The sequence below is a fragment of the Abramis brama genome (assembly GCF_963993115.1).
Source record: "Abramis brama genome assembly, chromosome: 3".
NCBI lineage: Eukaryota > Metazoa > Chordata > Actinopteri > Cypriniformes > Leuciscidae > Abramis > Abramis brama.
In genome coordinates this window covers 22,305,035-22,330,635 of record NC_139965.1, presented here as the reverse complement: position 1 = coordinate 22,330,635, position 25,601 = coordinate 22,305,035, and the positions used below count along the sequence as shown (strand labels likewise).

The 25,601-nt window shown below is 36.8% G+C and overlaps 1 protein-coding gene across 2 annotated transcripts in view; it reads right to left on the bottom strand.

The window, feature by feature from the left end:
- The window catches only part of arrb2b (arrestin, beta 2b), a 41,282-nt gene that overhangs the window by 1,474 nt on the left and 14,207 nt on the right, over positions 1 to 25,601 (bottom strand). The window contains exons 1-14 of one of the 2 annotated variants that reach the window (XM_084108547.1): positions 18,363 to 18,591; positions 12,141 to 12,171; positions 11,448 to 11,508; positions 9,862 to 9,906; positions 9,540 to 9,736; positions 8,189 to 8,248; positions 5,991 to 6,058; positions 5,227 to 5,362; positions 4,295 to 4,379; positions 3,086 to 3,158; positions 1,236 to 1,373; positions 949 to 1,032; positions 780 to 856; positions 71 to 125 (exon numbers count right to left, since the gene is read on the bottom strand). In XM_084108547.1, the coding sequence (XP_083964673.1) occupies positions 71 to 125; positions 780 to 856; positions 949 to 1,032; positions 1,236 to 1,373; positions 3,086 to 3,158; positions 4,295 to 4,379; positions 5,227 to 5,362; positions 5,991 to 6,058; positions 8,189 to 8,248; positions 9,540 to 9,736; positions 9,862 to 9,906; positions 11,448 to 11,508; positions 12,141 to 12,171; positions 18,363 to 18,382 (1,130 nt within the window). In that variant the 5' untranslated portion in view covers positions 18,383 to 18,591. Of the gene's footprint in view, positions 1 to 70; positions 126 to 779; positions 857 to 948; positions 1,033 to 1,235; positions 1,374 to 3,085; positions 3,159 to 4,294; positions 4,380 to 5,226; positions 5,363 to 5,990; positions 6,059 to 8,188; positions 8,249 to 9,539; positions 9,737 to 9,861; positions 9,907 to 11,447; positions 11,509 to 12,140; positions 12,172 to 18,362; positions 18,592 to 25,601 lie in introns of those variants that run through there. The other variant, XM_084108546.1, reaches the window with a different exon arrangement.

The following is a 25,601-nucleotide window of genomic DNA, read 5'->3' as shown; positions in this document are numbered from 1 at the left end:
GAGAGTTATTTTATGCGAACACACATAAGCAAGAATCTCATACTATGAAAGAGACACACAGCTAACTCACTTTGTTTCAAACTCTATGAGGTTGGCGTCCACAGGGGCATCTGTCTCTGGCACAGCTGTGGAGGACACAGATTAGAAAAGAAAACAAATTATGGAAAAGCATGTAAAACATAATGTCCAAATCACCAAGATGATATGACACATCTTTGATATGACTCAAAAGTATCATGTTCACAGCTAGCATGGACAATGCTAGTTTATAGACACTCATATTTTTATACACACATCCATAAAATGGTTAAATATTTAATTAAAACAACTCTGCATGAATCTAACATAATAATAATAATAAAATCAATAATATAAGCATTAATAATAAAAAACACACACAAATGAAACAATAAATACTACTACAATTTATTATTATTATTATGTTGTTGTTGTTTTATTGGTATAGTCTAATGATTTAGTTATTGTCAAAAAGCAGGCAATAAAAAAATAAAATACCAATTATCAGAGTTTTAAAGAAATATATCAATATACTGTATATAAAAACATATTTCTATATTATTAAAATGTATTATAATAATAAATTATTTTGCTGTTTTATTGTTTCAAAAAGCAGAAAAAAGCAATAATTAAAGATATTAGTTATCAGACATTTAAATATACATTTAAAAAATTTGTTTCAATAATAATAATAATAATAATAATAATAATAATAATACACACATAAATATGTTGACAAAATGTCAAACTTGAGATGTTACCTGACTGCGGTCTAGAGTTGGGCTGTTCGGAGGGCTTGGGGTGCATCAAGACAAAAGGCAGCTCCACTGACACATCACTAACAACAGACAACGTGTTTGGATAAAGTCTTCTGACGTTCTGTACAAATATAAAGTCTGAAGTACTTCTGTGCCAAAAGGACATACTCACCCTCCACGAGACACCACAAGCTTGACTTTAACTCTGTAGGACACCAAGATTCCCAGGACCTCCTTATTGGACACATCCTTCACTCTGTAAGCACAGGGAAACACATACTGAGCACACAGAACTGTTTGAGAGGCTCTACTAGAGTTTTTATGGACACGTGGGTTAGCTTAACTTTCTAAGCACTAAAAACTCAAAATGCACTAAAGCTTATACTGTATGAATTGCCTTTTTTTCTGGCAGCATGTAAAAACAAGCATGTGATGCACTGTCAGCTGAAGGCCACTTACATGGTACTGGAGGCCAAGTTGGTGTCTTCATGTTTTAGCTGTCCATCCAGAGCCAGACCCCTCTTCTCTCGGTTATTGCACAGTGTGGGGGTGAGTGTGTACACCTTACAGAACGTGGAACTGGGTGACACCTGGTCACTGAAGACGGCAAAAACACAAGAGAGTGAGTCTTGTGCTTCATGCATATCAGAAAAACAAGCATTGACTATATTGTGTACCAATTAGATTAATTGATTAATCTTCAGTACTAGAAATTGGTAAAAAACAAATAAAAAAAAACTAAGGCAAAATGCATTTTAGGATAATTTGAGGATTAATGGGAGGTACAGTTGTTCTATAGTGAGCAGTGTTATCGTTAAGTGAAAACTATTACAATTAGTCAACTGAAATAAAATAAGATAAACATTGGATTAATGAGCTTATAAATAAAATAAGCTTAAGTACTAAAAGCTCAAAAATAGTTGAGAAATATTAATAAAAATACTATAACAGTATATAATACTAAAGCTACATTTAAGGACACCTGGTTCAATGAGCCCTGTCAAATAATAGAGACATGTCTGCATGCCGATCCATAACAACCTCAAACAGCACCTTGCATGTGTTGGATCATTAAGCAGCACTTCAGCTGAGTTTTGAGAGAGAAAAACTAGTTTGACAAACCGTAAAATGTGATTTATGGGGACATAAACAATGAGATCAGGAGAACATATGGTGAGGAAAGGAAAGACAACATAAAAAAAAGAGGAAAGAGGAAGAGAGATATACAAGGATCTATAGTATGCTACCCATACATGATTTGTTTTTCTGAGAGGAAGTTATAAAAGCCGAACAAAGGGAAAACACCTGAGCCATTCAAGGTTGACGCTAACAAAATAGTAACTAGCCGTTGATTTCATTGGTTTCAAATGGACGAGCGCAAAAAAAAAAACAGAGCACGGCTGACTGAACAGCTCCGGACTAGAAAAAAAGCCTAAAGAACAGCGACGGTCCTTGTTTTTTGGGGGGTGAAAGAGCAGCACGGTCTCATCTTGTGGAGAGGGTGGAGAAAAGGGTCCAAGAGCCATCATCGACAACTAGGGATGGGCTCAGGGTCACAGGATCCAGAACGAACAGTTAGATATGAGACTCACCATGATGAATGTCGACCCACAGACTTGCTGTAGGTGTCGTGGGAGTGAAGAACCACATCAGTAACCTGTAGTACTGAGAGAGAACAGTCTTTGTCGTCCTATCAGCATTAAAAAACTAGTGACTAAGAGGAGAGATTGGACCATCATGGGGTTGTCAGCAGCGGCATGAAGGGATCAAGGCGTTTGGCATCATGTCAAATGAGGGATGCTACTGTAAAATGTTTGAATAACAACTACAGAAAGGTTGAGAAGGTCACAGACCGGTCCAACTTGAAACTATTAACAAGGGAGTCACTTTTGGGTGTTTGGCAGGAAAAAGAGCAAAGCTGTACAGTGGAGAATGAACTGGAGTTTCCACGGGGCGGGTGGTCTCACAAACATGGCTTTAGCAACAACAGAGCTTGATTAAATCGTTGAGGATATGACAGAGGCACCTGTACAGTAAACATTAAGTGCTATAAATCTGTTCTGATCACATATTTGTGAGATGCGCATTGAACACATTCCTACTTCACAGCAACTAAGGCATTGAGGAAAACAGGCTGCGCCATGAAGTGATGGCACGTACAATTAGAAGTAAAACAAAAAATGAGAGAGGGGAAATGATAACAGAAGAGATCTTATGAAAAGATGATGGAGGACTCAATTTGAGGGAGTTGAAGAGAGGGACAGAGAAGAGAGAGAGAGATGGAGAAAGTGGGACGGAGGGGTACTCACTCGGCTTCTACCTGAGCCACGGGACATTTGTATTGTGCGGTGCTGAACAAACAGATATCGGCATACTGTCGCACTGTGGGGAGAGAGCAGGGATACACAGCAGGGTTACCAGGGGCGGGAGGGAGCATAGATGAAACAAACACACGAGAAAATCACAGACAGGACAGCTGACATTCACACAGAATGAACACATCAGCACAACAGGACCTGAAGGGTAAACTTGAGAAAAGATCTAAACAGCACAAGGATAGAAACACATTACAATCACACACGCATGTACACCATTAAAGTCAACATGAAATTAAAATGAAATGCACTACCTTTCAAAATTTTGGGGTCAAGAAATTAATACTTTTGTTCAGTACACATAATACATTAAACTGATCAGGAGTGATTGTAAAGACATTTATAACGTTACAAAAGATATAAATTTCAAATAAATGCTGTTCTTATGAACTTTCTAGTCTCTAAAAAAAATTCCATCACTGTATAAGAAATGTTAGATAATAAGAAATGTTTCTTGATCACCAAATCAGCATATTAGAATGATTTCTGAAGGATCATTCGACACACACACAAAAAAAAAAATTATATTAAAAACATATAAATTCAGCATTGGTGAGCATAAGAAACTTCTTTCAAAAACAATGAAAACATCTTGTTAACCCCAAACTTTTGAATAGTAGTGTACCAGATTCTTTTTTTTAATTTTTTTTTATATCCAGTAAATATATTTAGTAAACATTAATAGATATTAAACATCTGGTTTGATTGAGAAATGTCATTACGGAAATAAATGAAGTTGTGAGCACCATTTCATGCTAACTTTTGATACACAAACTATAACCACAGCACAGAAAAAGCAGCATTTCAGTGCAAACACACCTGTGAGCTACTAAGATATTTGAAATTATGTCACAAATGAATAATGAAATGGATTCATTGTGAAGTAAACAACATTTATCAGCAGTAAACATCTGTGAGTGCATGAGATACAAATGCAGGACAAAAGCAACAGGAAAGGAAAAGGGGAAGAGGAAAGCTAAAGGATTTAATATAGCTGATGTTAGCAATTCTAAAGGCAACTTTAAAACAAAAACAAACACAAAAGCTAAAAAATAACATCTAGTGTTTTTACTTGTAAGTTGTAAAGCATTGTATCATTTCCTCTAAATACATATAATAAAAACGATTAAATGTTCACCTCACCAGATATTTTAACTCGTTTAACTGTTTTGGTGGAGTTGTTGGTGACATGGACATTGACACTGATAGGTTCACCATGGTAGTAGAGCTGAGAAAGAGAAGGAAATCAAATACTTTTTAATAACTGTGAATTGCTTAACATAATTTGCTTAAATTGCACATTTGTTCTTTTACACACTTGACACAAACCTGCCTCCTCTTATTCACTCATTCGCTTCGGTTGAATAGTGCTTGTATTGCGCAACATTTTAGTCATTCCCGCAGGTTTCGCGCGCACCACTGATCTATCTAAATGGCGTTCTCATAAAGCCGCCTCTCAAACAGCTCGCGAGTACCAAATTGACTTCTTTTTCGTGGCTTATTGCGCTTAAATGGTCAAATACATACAAAATTATGTCAACATGCCCATCTTCAGTTTTGGAACGTAAATAGTTGTGAGAAAAACGCATGTTGTGTTGTGTAACAGTACATTGGATCCGTGCATAAGCTCTTAAAGCGACAGTAGCCTAATAAACCTGCTGCTTTCAGTAATGTTAATAAAAGAACAAAAGACAAAGAGACTCTTGTCTCTTGACTGAATAACTTTTGTAACTTTAATTGTAAGCATTCATCTGCATTTAATTTTTACAATGCACACTATCCAGTGATTTGGAACATTTGATTACTTTAATTTCTTAGTATTTCTTAGACCTACCTGAAAAACTTAAAGCCATGTGTATTTCAGTTGTATCTTTATTCTTTTATATTTATTTGTGCTATCGTTTGCAATTTATTTATTCGTATTTTATTACTGACTGTTGTTTTTTGTAAATGTAGTTCAACGTATATATGTATATGACAGTTTTCCCCTTGGTATCGAAAAGCGAATATCGATATTTTTCAAGGTATCGTATCGAAGTTGGAAATTTCAGTATTGTGACAACACTAGTTCACACCTCTTTGTCTAGCGAGGCCTCGAGGTGAAGGGAGCGGTCAGACATAAGGAAGCTGCGTGTGGTCTCCACCATTGGCTGCGGCCCAGGCTTCTCTGGAGCGTACTGCACCTTACGAATGACCAACCGCACAGAGTTCCTGTTAAGTAGAGGCCAGTTAGACACAACTTCTGCTGTACTGTCATTGCAAAGAAAGAAAACACTTCTCCCTCTGAGTAAAGATGTACATTACAATTCAAAAGTGTGGGGTCTGTAAAATGTTTTGATGTTTTGAAAAGAAGACTATAATTTATTTGATGTAATTTATTCCTGTGATGGCAAAACTGAATTTTCAGCATCATTACTCCAGTTTTCAGTGTCGCATTCTCCTTCAGAAATCATTCTAATATGCTGTTTTGCTGCTCAAGACACATTTATTATTATCAATGTTGGAAACAGTTGTGCTGCTTAATATTATGCTTAATAAATTATACTTTTGTTCAGTATTCTTTGATGAATAAAAAGTTCAAAAGAAGAGCATCTATTTAAAATGGAAATATTTCGCAATAATATAAAAGTCTTCATTGTCAAATACTATCCTTGCTGAGTAAAAGTATTAATTTCTTTGAGAAAAAAAAAAATCGTACTGACCCCTAACTTTTGAATGGTGGTGTATACATCCTGAACAATATTCGGTGGTGGTGGGGGTACCTGATAAGTCAACTGGCCACTCAATGTATATAAACAGTTAAAAAAAGAAAAGAAACTCACAAGGAGCAACACTTTACCGTTTGTGAGTCTTCTCATCCACAGTTTTGGCACAAAATGCCCTGACTTCAAAGTCAACACCACACGCCTATGAGTCAAAATACAGAGATATATTACCACTGAGAAAAAAGAAAAGAAAAGACATTTTAAACAATGTTACACATAAGTGTGCATTACCGTAGCTGAAGGACAGCTTGGTCAAATAGTCAGTCATTAAAGTTGTCATGTTGCCACAGTCTTTTCTTCCCTAATGTGACGTACAGTACTGTGGAAAAGTCTTAGGCACGTTAATATTTTCCATTAAAAAAAATGTTTTTTAGTTATTTATATCTTTTGCTGCAGCATATCAGTAGGAAATATCAGTTTACATTTCCAAACATTCCTTTTGCCATTAATTTTAATAACCCAGTAAGATTTTTTTCTATGCACAAGGAGTCTGACAACAGCCGATATGCTCCACACGAAGATCTGATCTCACTATAGGGGTGTAAATATTAATCGATTCGTATCGATGCATCGATTATACAGCCGACGATTCGATGCATCGATGCGTCCGCAAGAGTATCGATTAATGCGTTTATTTTGCCGCCTGTCTATTTTCAGCATCTGCTCCGACATATGCGTACAACCTACTAAGCTGCGGGTGGCGCTAACCTCATTATTGTCTTCTACTTCACACGCGTTACTTACGTTTCACAGTCTATGTTCACACACATTGTTGAGTCTGACTTTCAAGAGCGATGGATCCGTCAGAGCGAGCTCGCAATGACAGTGAAGTTACACACTCCAGTCGGCGTCAAGTCATCATGGGTGTGGATGGATGTATTTTGGCTTCAGGAAAACAGATCAGGAGCAGTGGTAAGAGTTGCCGTTTGTCTGATTGCGCCCATTTCACACATAGCCTACTCCGTTTGCAGTGCGTATGCGGTGCGTATTTTTTTCAGTACCCATGTTAACAGGTCAGAGCTTTCACACTGCACGCGGTTGCGGTCCGTTTATATACAGCAGTGCAGAGAGATCGTTTCCGCACCGAGTCTATTTGTGCTGTACGCGCTGAATTAAAGTGACAGCGCATGTTTCGTGGTCAAAATGAACACAGATTGACATGAAAATGTAGTAATTTCACCATAAATGTGTTTAATTAAATAAATTGTAGTAATCTCACCATAAATGTATTTAATTTAATTCTACTGTTTTTCACAGTCATCTTTTTTATTTTAAGGCCGGGGTAAAGCAAGGAAAACTACAATTTACCTCAACAAGGCGACATAATGAACAACACTCGTCTCATTCGTGGAGGTGGAAAAACTATTTCTTTGTGACATGCAATTGTATTCTGTATTCTCAATAAAAGGCAAATTATTTCTTATTTTTGTTGATTTATTTGAAACTTAGGCCTAATAGATATCATGTAAAAATCTAGTATTGAATCGTATCGCGGGGGAATTCTGAAGTATCGAAAATAATCGAATCGTTGGCTTAAGAAATCGGTATCGTATCGAATCGTCATGTAGGCTCCGATTTACACCCCTGTCTCACTATAATCAAATTCGTCTGGGGTTAAAAACTGAGATAGACTAAATCCAGAAGAACTGCGGCAACGTCTCCAAGACATTTGAAGAAACCGACCTGCAAATTTAGCTGAAAAACTATGCACAAGTGTACCTGGACAAAAGCTTTTTTAAACACAAAGGGTTGTCATATTGATAAATATTAGTTTGATTTAGTTAACAAAAGTTAATTGACAAATAATATCTATTTATGACATTATTTTTTTAAAGCATCCTCACTTTATAGCATTTAGTCTGTCTCAATTTTTTCTGTTTCTTCATGCAATTTCAGATGAACTCAATGATGGTGAGATCAGATCTCTGCGTGGATCATACCGGCCGTTGTCAGACTCATTGTGCATATAAAAATCTCACTAGATTATTACAATTAATGGTTAAAGGAATGTAATATTTACTACTGACACACTATAGCAAAATATATAAATAACTGGCTTAAACCCTTTTTTGTGTGCCTAAGACTTTTTCACAGTACTGTATATCTGAGTGAAACTATCTCGAACAAGAACATGTAGTGCGGGACTTGATTTTGTCCAACGGGATTGTATCGTTGGATTGTTGTGGTTTGCTATTGTTGTGTTTACTGCACCCTCATGTCAGTAAACACATCATCAGAGAAAATATTATAAAATAAAATGATATGTCATTACCTTTCCTGTGTCCTCTGGGCCGGGCTGTAGAGTCACTGAACAGGGAAGGTTCTGAGGAATCTTTTCAACAAATAAAACGACTTTAGCAAAATAACCTGGTCACAATCAAGAAAATCATTCAAACAAAGTGAATATCATTTTTTTATAGTGTTTAACAAGACAGTTTTCAGTAAATTTGATTGGGCCTGTAAAGTTGTAACTAATTACTGTGCTGTGTAAAGGCCAATTCACATATGTACAGCTGAACATTACAAATACTGAAATTAGGGATGCACCGATCCACATTTTTTCATTTCCGATCCGATCCCGATACCTGAATTTGGATATCGGCCGATACCGATACTATTCCGATACCAGAGCTGTGTTTCTTGCTTTAATATTGTTTATTTTATATGATGCTGAAATAAACTTCTCTCAACAGGCAAGTATGATATGTACGTATGTATGCATGTATGTCCCAAAAGGCAACTTGAGGTAAGTATAAGGTCAGAAAAGGAAGTTAAAAAAACAGGAAATCCTGTTAACAGGAAAAATCCCATTCTGAAAACAAATATGCAACTGTACAGGTTTCAAATTGATTGTCATGTCAATATTTATTACATTCCCAAAATGTCAAATACTTGAGTCTTGAAATATAAGAAAAGTGCAAGTGTAAACATCTTACACACATGGTAACTCGTCTCGATGAATGCTCGATCAACATCAGCATCTTGCAAACAGACAAGCGGATTTCACCTCAAACGCGCGTCAATTTCGCTCTGGACGCGCAAATGGATTCAAAATATTCAAGCGTCCAACTAGACGGGGTAGACGCGAACTTGACGCGCTATTCGCGTTTGGTGTGAACGCACAGTAACGTGGTGCTTTTTTAAATGTTTGATTGCGTTCGTTGTGTTGTACGACGCGAGGGAGCTTCAAAGAGCTCTGAATTACGGCTTCGCAAACATTGCATTATGCAGTCTTGCTCTGCGGTGTTTCCAGTGTGAAGTATTTTTCCACACAGAGGACGTTGTTGGCTAGTCGCAAACTACGATTTCCTGAGCGGGGGCGTGTCTCATAACTCTGTGTCTCATTGAGCCGCGCATCTGTTTAGGAAATCCATTCCGCAGTTTGCAGCCAGCTAGCAGACTCGCCGGCGGGAATCACTTTTGGAGTCATTTCAGCAGACAACCTTAAAGCGCAGACATGACTCATGGATATCGGATATCTCCGCAGGTTGGATCGGGAAAATCCGATACGTGAATTACGCTGGTATCGGTCCCGATACCGATACTGGATCGGATCGGCCCCATCCCTAACTGAAATGTGTAAGTGAAAAAAAAAAGAGAAGAAGTAAGAGTTGAAGAGTCACCGTGAAGTTGAAGGGGTACGCGTTCTGGCCTAGCTTCTTGAGCAGTCTCTCCTGTAGCCGACTGAGCGGTTTGCGCTCCTCAGGCAGAGGGGGAAAGGCCTGGAAACTGGAGATGAAGAGATCCTTTCGGAAAGAAAGGCCCAGCACGTCCAGGTCTTCACGACCATATCGGAAGGCACACGTCAGGGTCACAAAAACTGGTAAAAAGGCACAAAGTACAGAGGAGAGAGACAGAAAAATAAATAATGGGTTTGATTAAGAAAAAAAAAAACCTTTGCAAGAAACACAAGAAAAATGGAGATACAGTAAATCAATGTGTTACCTTTTCTGTCTTTTAGGTATTCTGGGTCAATCAAGAGCACTCCATCTAAAGTCAGACAAAATACAGTGAGCGAATAAGAAGAGAGAGAAAGTCCCAGAAGTCCCAGTATAACTACTGGTCACTAAAAGAAATTCCTTTGCAAAACCGTATTTTATATATAGTTTTTGAACTACTTTGAACTTGTTGCCATAAAAAATAAGATACATGTGCTAAACAACGTGTGTGATGGTAGTGGCTAAAGACTAAAAATCTGTCTGCACATGTACATAAATCAGTAATTAAAATAATAAATAATGTAGATTCTCACAAGAGCACATTCTGTGTGAGAGGCCCTAAATAACCTCAACTGCAAAATGGGTCGGTATGGACTGCAAACTACAAACTGTTCAATGATTAGCCAATAAAACAAACAATATATTAACCTACAAAAGCCACTTTATGGAAAGTCTATTTAATGAGTTACACATCTGCCAGAATAATGTCTTTGAAGTTAGAACTATCTTCATTTGGTGGCATAAATTTATTCTCAGATATAAACTGTGATTTATATGATGAATTAATCAGTATATCATGTAATTAATTGGATTCATATTTTAATTTGACAGTTCTTAATTGACCATTTTCTACAAAAACAGAAAAATTGCACTTTCAAGACATAGGACATAACTATAAACAATTAGAAGAAACACTAATGTTGAAAAGTTTGGGTAAATAAGTTTTTTTTTTTTTTTTAAGAAATTGATACTTTTATTGAGCAAGGAAGCATTACATTAATCAAAAGTGACAGTAAAGACATTTATATTGTAACAAAATATCTATTTTTCAAATACATTTTGTTCTATTGAACTTTCTATTCATCAAAAAATGAGGGAATCCTGAAATAAAAACTGTATTACATTTTCCACCAAAATCTTATGCAGCACAACGGTTTTCAACATTTATAATAATAAGACAAGTTTCTTGAGGACCAAATCAACATATAATGATTCTGAAAGATCATGTCAGCTTTGTCATCACAAAAATAAATGACATTTTAAAATGTGTTAAAACAGAAAATAGTTATTTTAAATTGCAATACTATTTCACAGTATTACTGTTTTTGCTGTATTTTCCGGTCTTATTCTTCAGCCTCCACAGAGGTTTGGATTGATTCACAGTCATAGAGACCATTAACACTATATAAGAGTTATCTTGTACAAGATTACCATTAGAATACGTAATACTCCTGACAAGAAATAATCTCCCCACACAAGCGTAATGAGAGAAACGTCTATATCTCGCAGAATGAAGTCTCCTGTTACCGGCTGCCATGCAACCGGGAGAGAGAGACGTTCCCTCAACAGGGGGGATATGAAGAGAAACCAAAAATCTCACAGTAACATTATAGTTACTATAACATTATAGCAGGTAAGTAGGTCAAAAAGCATTAAATGTCAAAAAGTATATGTCCATTAACAACAACTGACTCCACAAAGACGCAATCCTTCAACAAGAGCAAACAGATGTTACCAAGGCATGAAAGGAAGTCGATTGTTTCAACCAAAAACTCCCAAGATGTTTTGAGTGGGAACTCCCATCTGACTTACCTACAGGGTCCACGTGATCTAGATGATCCACAAAGTCCCTCTTCCCCAAGTATACTGTGAGCTGGAAAGAGGAAAACCAGAGACATGTTTGGGAAAACAGCACAAGTTTGATCATGCTACACAAAGACCCTAGAGATAACGCAAAAAGCAAGCGGTGCCTCTATCAAGGAACTCACACACACAAACAGTTTAACAAACGGCCTAAGGCATGCCACACTAACCCCTAGATGATCTACTCCCTTCCTGAAGACAACCCTTCTAGACGGCGTGATCTCCAAACACACATCCTCCACATGTAAAACGCTTTCCATTACAGAGAACAAAAGGGAGAGATGAGATGAGAGGATAGAGAAATTAGGTAGGAAGCAGCAGGGTGGAAATAGCCCGAATGCAAGCCGAGAGAAAGAAATTATAGAGGAAATAATGCTGTGATAACAAACACTGTGCTGATAAAGAAACAGTCAAAGGAAGAAAGAAAAGTAGAAAGAACAAACAAACAAACAAATTAAGAAAGCGTTTAAAGACACGTGTACAAAGGCAATTAAAAGGAGCTTAAAGAGGAAGAGAAAACCCAGAGAGATGGATAGAGAATGAGGGAGGAGAAGCAAGAGAGAGAGAGAGGAAAGGAAAAGGTCCACTGAGACCAATGAAGAGCCCACCTTCCACCTTCTAACACACTCTGGGGAATCTTACCTTGCAGTTGGGGCTGGACTTCTTGAAGACTCTGTAATGGGGAAAGAGAGAGAACGTCTTATTAAAACCAAATGTATTTAGCAACAAGAAAAGCACACTGTAGGATTATTTCTCAGAATTAACACCAACAGGGTAATCAGGATTGCATTATTGGGGTTTATTCTGCAATAACAGCCGGCTGGATGTACATTATCCCGCTTATCACACGGCTACTTGCCACATAGGTAAATAATTAGACATGAAATATTGATCCGAGTCGAAATATTTTATTAGGTCTAAACTCAAAGCTTTGGTGGAGAGAGCAGTTGCTAGTGCGGCAAGTTCAAACTAGACGGACATTTAAGAGATACGGTACACAGTCATACCACTTATTACACAGCATTTTGACACATATAAGAGATACTGATTTGAGATGAAACTGTTTTAAAACCATACCCGTTTGTTAACAGTGTACAAAACAATAGACGCAAAATGGCAGCGGTTGCGTTTGTATGAAACAAGACAGTCATAAATAACTGTACAAAAAATAGATTTGACTTGTTTTAATATTTTATTAGCTCACCAAACGAAAAACTTCCACAAAGAAAAAACGTTCCTAGCAAGCGTATAGTTTTGCTGACTTAGTAACTCGGATGAGCCTGTGTTATCAGTTTTCAGCGGTTGTTATCGGGCCATTACATTCTGCTGGATGGTGTGATTGACCAATCAGAATCAAGTATTCCACAGAGCTGTGTAATAACGTTAGTTAATGCATTAACTATTTAAGCATTTAGTGCTGTGATGAACACCATTACGAATACAAAAATCTGAATGGCTGTTTAAAACATATAAATACTGCTCAGAAACAGAAAGTAGCGCAGCTGCTTTGTTTACGGCTGCATTTCTACTGTTCCATAAGTGCCATCCACTGCCAAAGAGTGAATGTGCGTTTTCATTCAGCGCGTCTGCTTCACCCGTTTCACCAACAATCATTATTGTGATGCATTTTATTACCGTATATCAGCACATGTCCAGTTACAACAGTGCTGCTCACCATAGGCCTTACTAACCCTACATTTATTAGGAATAGTTTAAACTGAAGTTTAAGAATGGCGGTCTTTAAAATTGAAAAATAATACTACTACTAATAATAATAATTATTATTATTATAAGCCCTGGATGGAAGCGACATACCCAAAAACAACAACAACAACTATTTAAAATATATTTGATGTGGTGACAAATATGTGGAATATTCCTCACATTAGGGGGAAAAACACTTTTATGCCCAGTAAGAAACATTATTCACCTGCCATTAGCAGGTGTGGTAAAAAGTTACATTTGGTCCCCTTGGAAATATTGGAAATATGAAAACCAGTGACCACCTGTGGTTAACCAATGCAATTACTCAAATATTATCTGTGGTTACATGGGCAAACACGAAATCTTTTCCCTGGGACTGAGAGAGGGACAGAAAGGGCAGAAGCATGACAAAAGGAAGGAAAGAAAGAAATGATTCTGCAAACAGAAAGCAGCTGGACAAAAGGAAGGGAAAAAGACTGAGGCGGAGACGGACAAAAGAAGAACATAAAGCAGTAAATGGATAAACGCAGCTGCCCAGAAAAAGAGGGAAAGTAAAAGAGATTGAACAAGAGAGTTAGAAAGCTCACAAAATAGATTGTAGGTGTCAGTGACTCATCTGAATGTTGGAAAATATGAAATAGACAAATGAAAGAGTAGCTAAAACATAAAGGGAGGATAGAGAGAGCATGGCAAATAAGAGCAATGTAGTATTTTCACAAACAAAGAAAATCATTTGTCATTCCAAAACATCTATGACTTTCTACTGTGGAACACAAAATGAAACATTTTAAATTGTCGTTATTTCCCATGCAATTACAATGAATGAAATCTGGAGAGTTAATACAAAATGCACCATAACAGTATCAGAAAAATATCAAATATGATATTTCATATGTTCATATTCACACCTCATTGACAAACGCCATTGGCTGTTGGATTTAGAATTTTATAAAAAAAATAACTGTCATGTTCACACTGCCCAAACAGACACTGACAAACACTGATTGAACATGTTCAGTCGGGTGAAACAAACCCCGACCAACGCCAACAGACGCCAACAGGGGTAACACACTGATCCAACAAAACCCGACAAACGTGTCTGTTAGCGTCTGTCTGTGTAGCGTGAATCGGCCTTTATAAAGTCAAACAACAGCTTTAGGTGACGAACAGATCAAACTGTTATGATGCAATATGAAGAGTCTTATGGACCAATTTTATGATGCTTTTATGGTGTGTTGTCATTTTGGAGCTTGACAGGCCGAGATCTTATTCAATTTCATTATTTGGAAAAGAATGGCCAAGGTATTTGCAATATTTACATTTACAAACACAGAGAAATATCATTTTTGTGTGAACTATCCCTTAAACAAGTTACAAGTAATGCATGTTGCTACTATTTTTTTTTGTAGAAATTCCAATTAACATTACAAGCTACACTAAATAACCTAAATAACTGTTTAACATATTTACTGAAAAATACAATTTTAACAATATTTAATCTCTCAAAGCATGTGATCAGCAAAGGATAAAAATACAATATACAATCTTTTCTTTCTTTAATAATCGTACATTTTTTGTATAATTTCAATAATAAAATATATATTTTAAATGCTAAAATTGTTTTATTATTATTCAAATTATAAAAAAATGTAATAAAGTATAACTATGGAAAAAATCACATCCGTGAGAGAAATAAAGGAAGGTGTAAACAACAAAACTGGGGAAAATACATTGGTTAATTCAACCAAAGTGAAGGTTAGCTATTAAGAGATATGAGATAATACGTTAGATATGTTAGAGATTTTCCCCAACCCTCACATTTTTTTAAAAGCAAAAGTACCGCAAACTTCACTAACCCATTACCATTTAGTGTAAATATGTACTTTTAATTAATACTGAGAAAGAATGCAGAATGCAGCAGGAAAAGGAAGAGTGAAACCTCACTCTCAGCAGGAGGTGACAAAACACTCATCAAGAGCGTCAGCAGCGGCCGAACCTTTAGCACAGGAAGACGGGAAAACACACACCTCACACACCAACTGACACATTCACTGACCTCTCCAAACAATACACGGGTTACACAGGCTGCTCACATGTCCACTAAACACTTGACAAAGAATGCTTGAGTTTATAAATGCATATGTGTGTTTCTTGAGTGAGATCTGATTATGGGCGTGTCTGTGATGTCACAAGTATGGATAGCATATGAGAGGAAATAGTCTCACCCTGTTCTAAGAGGAGTGGCGTCCCAGAGCTCCATCTGTTTCGAATGACGGATAAATAACAGCATGTGCTTTCTCCCTCTTTATTCCTTTCCCTTCTTTTTTAGAGTCACTCTCTCTCTCTCTTTGAATCACCATCCCTCACTTCATTATGTCATCTATGCATCCCAATCCAAACCTCTTTAAACAGCCTGTTCTCCAAGGGGTCATCAGGGTTTGGCTGCCTAGCATGGCCCTGCTGGCCACTGATTGGAGATGGTGGAACTACGTCATTATGGGGACAAAAGAATCTTTCACCACTGACGGCTGCAAAAGTAGACGTGTATGCTAACAAAATACATTTTTGCCTAACAGTATATGTATATAGTGCAAATATATCATAGTTGTGGAGGGCCATTAAAAGCAGATTGGCCCTAAAATGATCCGTTTTTCTATTGGCTGTCTTTCTTTTTAATTAGATAGTCATTTAGTGAAGGGCTTGTGATGGTGTGCCTACAGCGTTGTCATGATGGCATTTCCTTCAGCTCCAGAGTAATTAGCCACATATAATTTATGGCTCAGGTGATTGGCTTTTTTCTTTTACTACTTCTAATAATAGATGAATAAAACTGTATCCAAAATGAGTGCCTATGAGCAAACATGCCGAATTAACAAATTAAAAACAAACAAACCATATGTTTGAGTAAAATGTATACAGAAATGATGATATATATATATACACACACATTATATATATATATATATATATATATATATAGTGTGTGTGTGTGCGTGCGTGCGTGCGTATATATATATATATATATATATATATACACACATATACATATACACAGTATACATATATACATAGAGAGAGAGAGAGAGAGAGAGAGAGAGAGAGAGAGAGAGAGAGAGAGAGAGAGAGAGAGAGAGAGAGAGAGAGAGGAGTTCAGAGAACTGCTTTGAATTGACAGCAGAACACTAGCACTCTGAACTGGAAGTGGAATGTGGCCGTTACCTCTCACCGACATAAAACCACAGACAAGTCACCCAAAAGTGTGTCAGTAAACTCACACACGATGTTCCACCCACTTGAACATTCACAAGTGCCAAGCAAAAGAGCGTCTGTGAAGAGGAATATTACGAGGAAGACTTGTAGGCCCGGCACTGATAGGCTGTTTGTTTATAGACAAGAGATAGATGGAGACTGTTGACCCCATCCTCTTCAGTCATGAACGCCAGATCAAATCAGACTCAAAGAACATCCAACAATGGGCTTTTAGGTGCCAAACACGCACACACAAACTTCTGAAAGTTCTGAAATGACAAGAACAAAGAAATGCCTGCTGCTGGGATGCCAATTTATCAAAATGACACAAAAGACACAAATACACCCACAAATGCTTGCATTGGTACATTCTCATTCATGCTCACTGACAGCACCACAGAAGTGCAAATCTATTAGCCTGTGTGCCAGTAACACCCATAATGAGTTTCTCAACTACAGAGCGCTTCTATATTTCACAACAGAAGGACTCCCAAGCTGCATTTTTGGTTATAATATACGTGTTTGTGATCCACTTATTATCAATGCAGAAGTAAGCTACTTTACGTGAATATGCAAGACTTCCAATTCATTTGCTGCCAGGATCCGCCACTAGACATCCTCATGAATTTAAAATTCATTAATTTGTTTTTAATGTTAAAAATATTGCTGCATGTGATTTAAAGACACAAATTAATCAAATTTGGCAGAGTTATGTAAAATAATTTCTGTTCTGTCACTTGTCGTCAGCTATTTGATGCAAGGAGGCGTTGTCATTTATTTATTTTGCAGGCTTTCAGCAAGAAGTCATTGCAGTGCCGCTTCTGCAAGTTTTCATCACCTCACCAAGACGTCAAGCACTACAGAACTTGCCATTGGTCAGTTAATGCAACTTCCTTTCCCTGTTTACACCCAGAATGTGTTTGTACTTTAAAAACACATCTGTGGAGGGAACATCCAAAGACTGACATTAAGGAGAATGCCACATTTTCTTGTGACAACAAGAATCAATCAACATTTCTTCACCATTTAAGAGGACATCATGAACTCAAAGTACCTCCTGTGAGAAAACTAAAATTCAGATGAAATTACACTAAACACTGAGTGAAGTAACCCTGATGTACTTCCTTTTTTTCTGACTTGCGCAGTCATTTGTAAATGTTTTAGATGTGTAATGTTTATAAATTGTTAAGATGCAGTTCATGAACTCAAAGTACCTCTGAGAATACAAAAATTCAAGTGAAGTCACACTGAACATTTGAAGTAACCCTCCAGTTACTTGCATTTTATGGTGTTTTTGACGTTTTTGCACTTTAGCAAATATTTGTAGATGTTTAATGTTAAAACTGTTAAGCTGCAGTTTCATGAACTTAAAGTAACTAAATACTAAAATTTAAGTGAAATTTCTCTAAACACTGGGTGAAGTACACTCCCCAGTTACTTACATTTTGTGGTATTTTTTGATGTTTTTGCAAATAATTGATGTTTTTCAAATAATTGCGATTTTTTTCATGTAAGGTGCAATTCATCAGCTTTGTGCATCTTATCAGAATCCTGAAGTTAAATGCATGATTTTTAATCATGATAATATGATTCATGATATATATCATGATTCATAATCATGATAATAAAAGAGGTAATATATACAGCAGACTTACCTCTGTTCATTGACAGTTTATCAGCATCCCTCCACCACCCCTTCTCAACACTTTTAGTTCTAACTACTCCTTTACACCGGGGGAATACTCTGGGTTCGGGCCAAATTCCGAGCCCTCCCGAGTCCCCCCAGACCACACGCCAAATACGCATTTAAACCTTTACTCCATCTAATTATATGCAAGTGTGAACTTGTGAACTTCTAATATATTCTTAAATGCACTTCTCCATCTCTCTCTTTACTCATTATTTGCTTACCCAACACGTTCAATTTCCATACTGTTGTTGCTCAATCTTCAGTTCCTTTCCTTTCTCACGTTCCTTGATAATGAACATGATTCATTTTATCGAGGTCATCAAGTCATAACCCTCCTCTTCTTCGCATTTTCTTAGATTATGAAAGTCACCAGCCTGACCAGTGCTCTTCAATGAAGAGATCTTATTAATACTGCATAACCGATAAAAAGGTCTGGGTGGGTAAGCTGCCAAAGCCACATTCACACATTCACACCTCGGTCTGTGTGTCAGCTAGCATATGCATGCACCTGCTAAAAACCACAGACTTTATATAGAAGCTCATCAGAAGCAGACACACACATGCAATCTGCCTAATATGCTCTTCATCAAATGGAAATGAGGCCCGCAGAACAAAGGGTTAATTAAAAGGCGCGCATATGTACACCAGGATCTGGTTTTTATGCACTTTATCCCAGTTAAGCTGCACACTTGCCTAAATATGCTGTATTTGGTTATCATAGCAGCCCGATGAGCTTTTTTTGCGTTACCATGACAACAGAATGAGGCATAAAGTTCAAGGCACACACACAAATACAGAGCATGCATTCGTTGAAGAAAGGAAAAGAGAAAGCAACCGCAAATTGGAGAAAAAGAACATCAGGCAGTGTGAATGTGGAGTGAAGCGGCTTATTATGTGCTTGCACATATACACAAAGCATTAAATGCATTTAAGCATTTAAAAAAAAGATTATTACAAAAGATAATTATCACACACACACATAATTACACTACAGTTCAAACGTTAAAAATAAATTAATACTTTCATTTAGCAGTTATGCATTAAATTCATCAAAATCATTGTAAAGAGACTTAAGACAATAATAATGTTACAAAAGTTTTCTATTTCAAATAAATTCTGTTTTGAACTTTACATTGATCAAAGAATCCTGAATAAAAAAATTTTAATGTATCCACACAAATATTAAGAGGCACTGCTGTTTTCACCATGATAGTACTAAGAAAAGTTTCTTGAGCAGAAAATCAGCATATTAGAGTGATTTCTGAAGGATCATGTGACTAAAGACTGGAGTAATAATGCTGAAAATTCACACACACAAAATGTCATATTACAGAAAATGTTTAAGATTGCACACTTGCACAGTGCTAAAGTGGTACTAGCTACGAGGTCAACAAAAAAGAAGCTAAAATATTCTTGGGTTTAAAATAAAACCCATATTAATTTACTATATTTTACTGTATACTACAACTGCTTTTAGGCATTTGGCAGAACGTAAAGTTACCGTGATACATTTCTGAAAGGGAAACATTTATGGCTGCCATATGCCAAGTGTCAGGCTGAATATTTACCCTCAAGCAGACATATGATGTTACTTAAAACACACACAGATCACCTCAAACATGTTTAAACCTTGTTTTGTTAAATCATGGAGGATGATTTTGCCGGTCGTATCCTAGTTACTGGCATCCATTTACAAAAACAGCAAAGAAACATACACAAATATACACAAGACCATATATCTCTGCTCTGCAGGAATGCAAATATTAGTAATTGTACACAAATAGACACACATACAGAGAGAGAGAGAGAGAGAGAGAGAGAGAGAAAATAGTTCCTGTACCCTCATTCAAATGTAAAATGCAAAAGACTTGAACTGGCTTTGAGTCAGTGTGTTTTAAGGTTCTTGCTTACAAAACCATTTTCGGACATAAAACTAAATAAAAACTATAGACAAGTACAAACACACAAAGTGAAGATCTCTACTTTGTTTGCTCAGATTTTTTTTTGTATATCTGTTTTGTTACCTTTCCATTTCTTTCCTAAAATCTCTTCAATTCACCCTCAGCCAATCAGAGGCCAAGACTGACTGAAGACGAGATTCTGGATTCTGGATAACATTGATGACATCATTCTAAAAAAGTAGCCACGTTCCTACAGATCTGACAATGGAGCCTGTTACAGCACAAGGACACACACACACACACACACACTGAGGAGACAAACTCGACCAGGCACCTTCATTAGTGCCAAGGACTGTGAGCAGAGAGAGAGAGAGAGAGAGAGAGAGAGAGAGAGAGAGAGAGAGAGAGAGAGAGAGAGAGATGGGAAAATCAATCAGGGTCTCAATTTAATTTGGGAAGGGTAAAGAGGGGCTAAATAAAGGCACATTTATCAAGGCAGATAGAGGGACAAAGACATGCCGAGAGGGAGGGTGATGGCGAGAGTACTGTAAAGACCAGACATTATTATTTAAAAGCTTTACAAAAATAAAGTGGCCTTGTATGAGCATGAAAGTAAATCAATTACAAAAAGCAAGCACAACTCTTCAATTATGATCACATTAAACACTCTAACCTCTGGTTTTCCCTTGTAAAAGTACACACGAAAGTATAGAGTTACACCAGGCACAATTACTTGATATTTATTATGGTGTGATTCAGTTTAATGTTTTTTTTAGTCTATGTTCGGAAAAAATTTTCCACAGTATTTAATATGGATATTGTGCAGATTATGTGAATTTTCTTTTCTATGCATAGAATATCTGGATTATTTTCTAGATTTGGCAAAATGTGCAGTACATAGCAGAGAACACTGTGAGGAACACTGCATCCCATAATTCAATGCACTCAACATTAATTTTAAGTGTGATAAATGAACAGACTGTAACTATCATCTCTTGCCTGATTTATTTAACAGGATGGCCAAGAATTAAGATATTTTTACACAGAAAAAGAGGAAAATAACCATTTGTATTTTCAAAATAAAATTTGGAGCCAATAAATAAGCATCTTAGTGAAGTCATGTGTCACATTCTACTGTTTGTTTAACACATACTGTATGGAGCAAATTATGTGCCATAATTAAACAAATCCAGCATTTTGCAAACAAACTTGATCTGCTTTGCAAAGGAAAACTCGACTCGCAAACAAACTTGATCTGCTTTGCAAAGAAAAACTTTTGCTTTGCAAAGTAGATTGGGTTTGTTTGCAAAATGCTGGATTTGTTTGTTTAATTATGGCACATAATTCGCTCCATAATACCATTATTTAAATAAAAATAAAAAAAAATTAGAAAAATGGATAAAGAACTTGCAAAAAGATGGAACGTGGATTAAGATAAGCAAATAGCAATTTAAAAGTTGTGTTTATGGTTACATGTTTTTACATTATCATTTACATTTACATTTTTAGTGATTTACTTACATTGGACCTGCACTCCAAGTCCTATATAATAGTTTACTCTTGATATTAAGAAAGTTTTGCAACTAAAAAAAAGAAAAATGAATTAAAAAAACTGACACACTTGAGTAACGCCACCTGGTTTGGTGACTAATGCTGTAAATAAATAAAGTAAATAATGAAGTGTCCAGTATAATCAGGATACCACAGGCTATAAACACTGCAGGGCTGGTTGACGTTTACGAACAAAATTACGCATAAGTTTACAGCATTTTGTCATGTAAAACCAAGTCAAGATCTGAGTCTGTGTGTTTCCCACATTAGTGGCTGTCAATTTTCTGCACGGCCAGAGGCTAAACCCAAGACTTAATACCAAATCACCCACTGAATTCTGCCTATTGTTTAGGCAGATTACAGCGTGCGTCATTTGTCAAGGATTGTGCGCTTTTCCAATGAGCAGCGACCGGCTAGAGACGCACTAGTCAATAAACACTAACACTAACTAACACTGGTATTTTAATATGGGTCACGACCAAAAAGGCTAATTCGACAGGAATGTCTGGGTCTCAAAAGCAACATTGTTCATGACTCCATCCTTCAAAAAAAAAAAGAAAAAAAAAAAACTATAAATTGCACTTACCATATTTATAAGACTTATAGGTGTTAAAAACGAACACATTGAAAATTCAATGAGACAAAAGTAGGAAGTGCCAAATTGCACGATTGTGTTCTCTGTTCCTGTTTTTAGTCTATTTATGTGCTTTCATAATCCACTTTATGTCCAGGCTAAATCAGCTTACGGGTGTTTTAAACACGGTTTCTGAACATTTTGTCTCTCGGGTGCCACTGAGAGTTATTATGGAAGCTCCGTCAGGCCACACAAAGGCTAAAGTGAGAAATCAGGGTGCTGGAGAAGCTGACAGCACAGCACACTGGTAATTGCTGACTGAGGAAGATCTACTTCAGCTTTCAGGATCAGAAACGGCTCATGCGTCACCGAATGCGTCTGCGGTAACATGGAGCCAAAAATTTGGAGGTGAAGAAAAAAAACAACAACAGAAGAATGGAATGAAGTCACGGGGAGAGAAGGAAAAAGAGACGACAGCTTCTGCATTTACTGATGGAATTAACGATCGACTGAGTAACGATCTAGAGTGGTGCAAGCACAAGGCCAGTAAAAGAGAACGAGCGATTAATAAATAAATGATTGGTTAGAGCCCGCCATTAAACTATAAATGGCTCATAATATACTGGCGTTCAATGTCAGATAACTGCGGAACAGACTGCTATGTGCGAACACACATTATGGCTTACAGTGCATTAAACTACAACTTTTGATTGTACCCTGCATATTTCAGTTATGCAATTCACAGAATAACTTTAATTTCCAAATACATAAATGGGTACAAATGAGCCTTCTTCCTTTTCAGAGAGTCTAGAAGCCATGATTCATCTCTATGTTGCGAATGCAATAAATAAACGAAAAGCTGGATTATTTAAACATTATTAAGTCAGGAACATCTTAAAATGAAGCAGCAGGAAACAGGAAAACTATGGCATATGTAAATGACTGCAACACACAATCTTTCTTTAATCTTTATAATGATTAACGTTACATTGCCCCCCGATTTAAAGAAAACATTTAAAGATGTCAAATTAATACATTACTGTAGTAAATACAATACTGAATTGTGGCAACTGACTAAAACATTTTTGTTAGCGCAGCAATAGTCAATGTGTAACTACTGATAAAACACTAAAAATATGCAAACATTGCCTTTATAGCCATGCAGCAAACTGGTGACCTCATAATTCCATGTAATATACTGATCAGAATGTTGTGAATGTTGTGAAGTAAACAGGATATGTAGTTGAGGATCCATTTACTTCTGAAAATAAAAGGCGGGGGTGAGAAAACTGCACTTGTCAGAACTACTGTGATGAGTGAAAATACAGTGTTTAGGAAAGACTATAAAAAGCGAAGTGCTTGACATTAATTTCATAATTAATGATATTAACATGACATTAATGAGCATAATTGTACTGCACTTGATTATGATTTGCATTATCACTCAGTTTCAGGCCTGGTGTTTTCTTATTGTCCTCAAATGTACTGACACTAAGTAAAGAAAGGTCTTTTCAAATTTGACTGCTGACAGTTTGAGACTCTGAATGATTAGTAACACTACTGGAGAACTAGTGCACTGCTTACTGAGCAGCATACACTGACAACTGTACACTGCATACTGGTAGCATTCAGAAGTTTGAGGTCAGAAAGTGGCATTAAAGTGACTGTAAATACACATGATGTTACAAATAAATGCGGTCCTTTTGAACATTTTATTCAAAGAATCCTGAAAACTATTGATAATAATAAGAAATATGTCTTGAGCACCACATCAGCATATTAGATTTATGAAGGATCATGTGACACACTGAAGACTGGAGTAATGATGCTGAAAATGTAGCTTTGCCAAACACAGGAATAAATTGTATTTTAAAATATATTACAATAGAAAACAGTTCTTTTATATTGTAACAATGTTTCCCAATATTACAGTTTTCACTGTATTTTTGGTCAAATAAATGCAGCCTTGGTGAGCATAAGGCCGTGTGTCCACCAAAGCGTTTTTAGCCAGCTGAAAACGCCTAGCTATGGGCGGTTGAGAGCATTTTGGCAGCGTTGCGGTTTTTTCAGTTGAGACCCTTTGCTCGTTATGATACGTAATATCCGTGAAAGTGTTACTAGTATCTCATTTCACACATATTTTGTTTCTGTGTTGATTCTATATTTAAATGTCGATACAATGTAATGTATTTTCTCTGGCTCGTTTTAAATTATTTTGTTCCGTTATTATGCTTCTTGTTGTCATCATCTGTTGACGTTGTACAAGCAGAATGTGGCGGTTGGTCGGTGTGGTATTAGTCCCGCCCCTCCTCCACTGTGATTGGACAGTTGGGTAAAAAGTGACAGTGATGAGCGCTGCGTTTTATTCTTCAACTGTCGGCAACCTGTAAAAAATGCCGAGCGCTTCAGCGTGAAAAAAACGCTCAGCGCCTCGTTACGCTCATGGCGTTTTAAAAACGCAGCGCTCCCATTGAAAACAATTGAAAAAACACGCCAGCCGCGTGAAAAAACGCTTTGGTGGACACACGGCCTAAGAGACCTCTCAAAAACATTTAAAAATCCTACCGACCCCAATATCGTGAATAGTAGTGTATTTTGATAAACACTATGTAAATGACAAGAAACATTTTCAGTAGTTAGAGTCCAGCTACTTTTTAGTTGCATGATTACATAATAACTAAGTAAAGTGATATTGAATGAAACCCATGGCCGATATTATATTTTATTCATCACACTTCAGTGGATGACACCAACTCCATTTCTGCTGCCAAAGTTACACCATCTTGTTCACATTTAATGGGTTGAGCATTCAATCAGAAAGTGATTGAAAATGACCATCACAGAGGTGCATCAGAGAAACGAACCGTTTTCCTCTCAGGAAATCTTTACAGGGACCACACAAAAGCAGCACACAAGTGAACAAACTGAAAACAAATAAGAGAAAGATTATCTGACAAGATATTTAACTTGACACTAGCTTTTATTCTCTCTGAGTCTCACTTGCGTGTTTGAAGACAAGAAATGAAGGTCTGAAAGAGGAAGGATCCTTTGAAAAACCTCAGATAGAGAGATACGAAGGACGTAGGGGTGTAAAAATGCACTTGCACGCCGATTCATCTTAAATCTGACGACGCATCTATAACATGGTTTGTTGAAAATAACAACGCGTAAAACAGACAGACAGAGTTCGGCTAATGTCCGTTTCTGTCGATGGATAAACATTCTGGCTTCCCAATACGCTACAACAGCGATGATACATTTTTTTTGTATTATATTTATTTGTGCTGTTGCTTGTAGTTTGATTATTTGTTAATATTTTCTTTATTTTTATTTGACGTAGCACATACCGTACCGAAACTGTGACCCCTAAAACCGTTTCACCGCTTTTTACAAAGTGGTGATGCTTCAGCAATTAGCAAGCAACAATGTGGCAC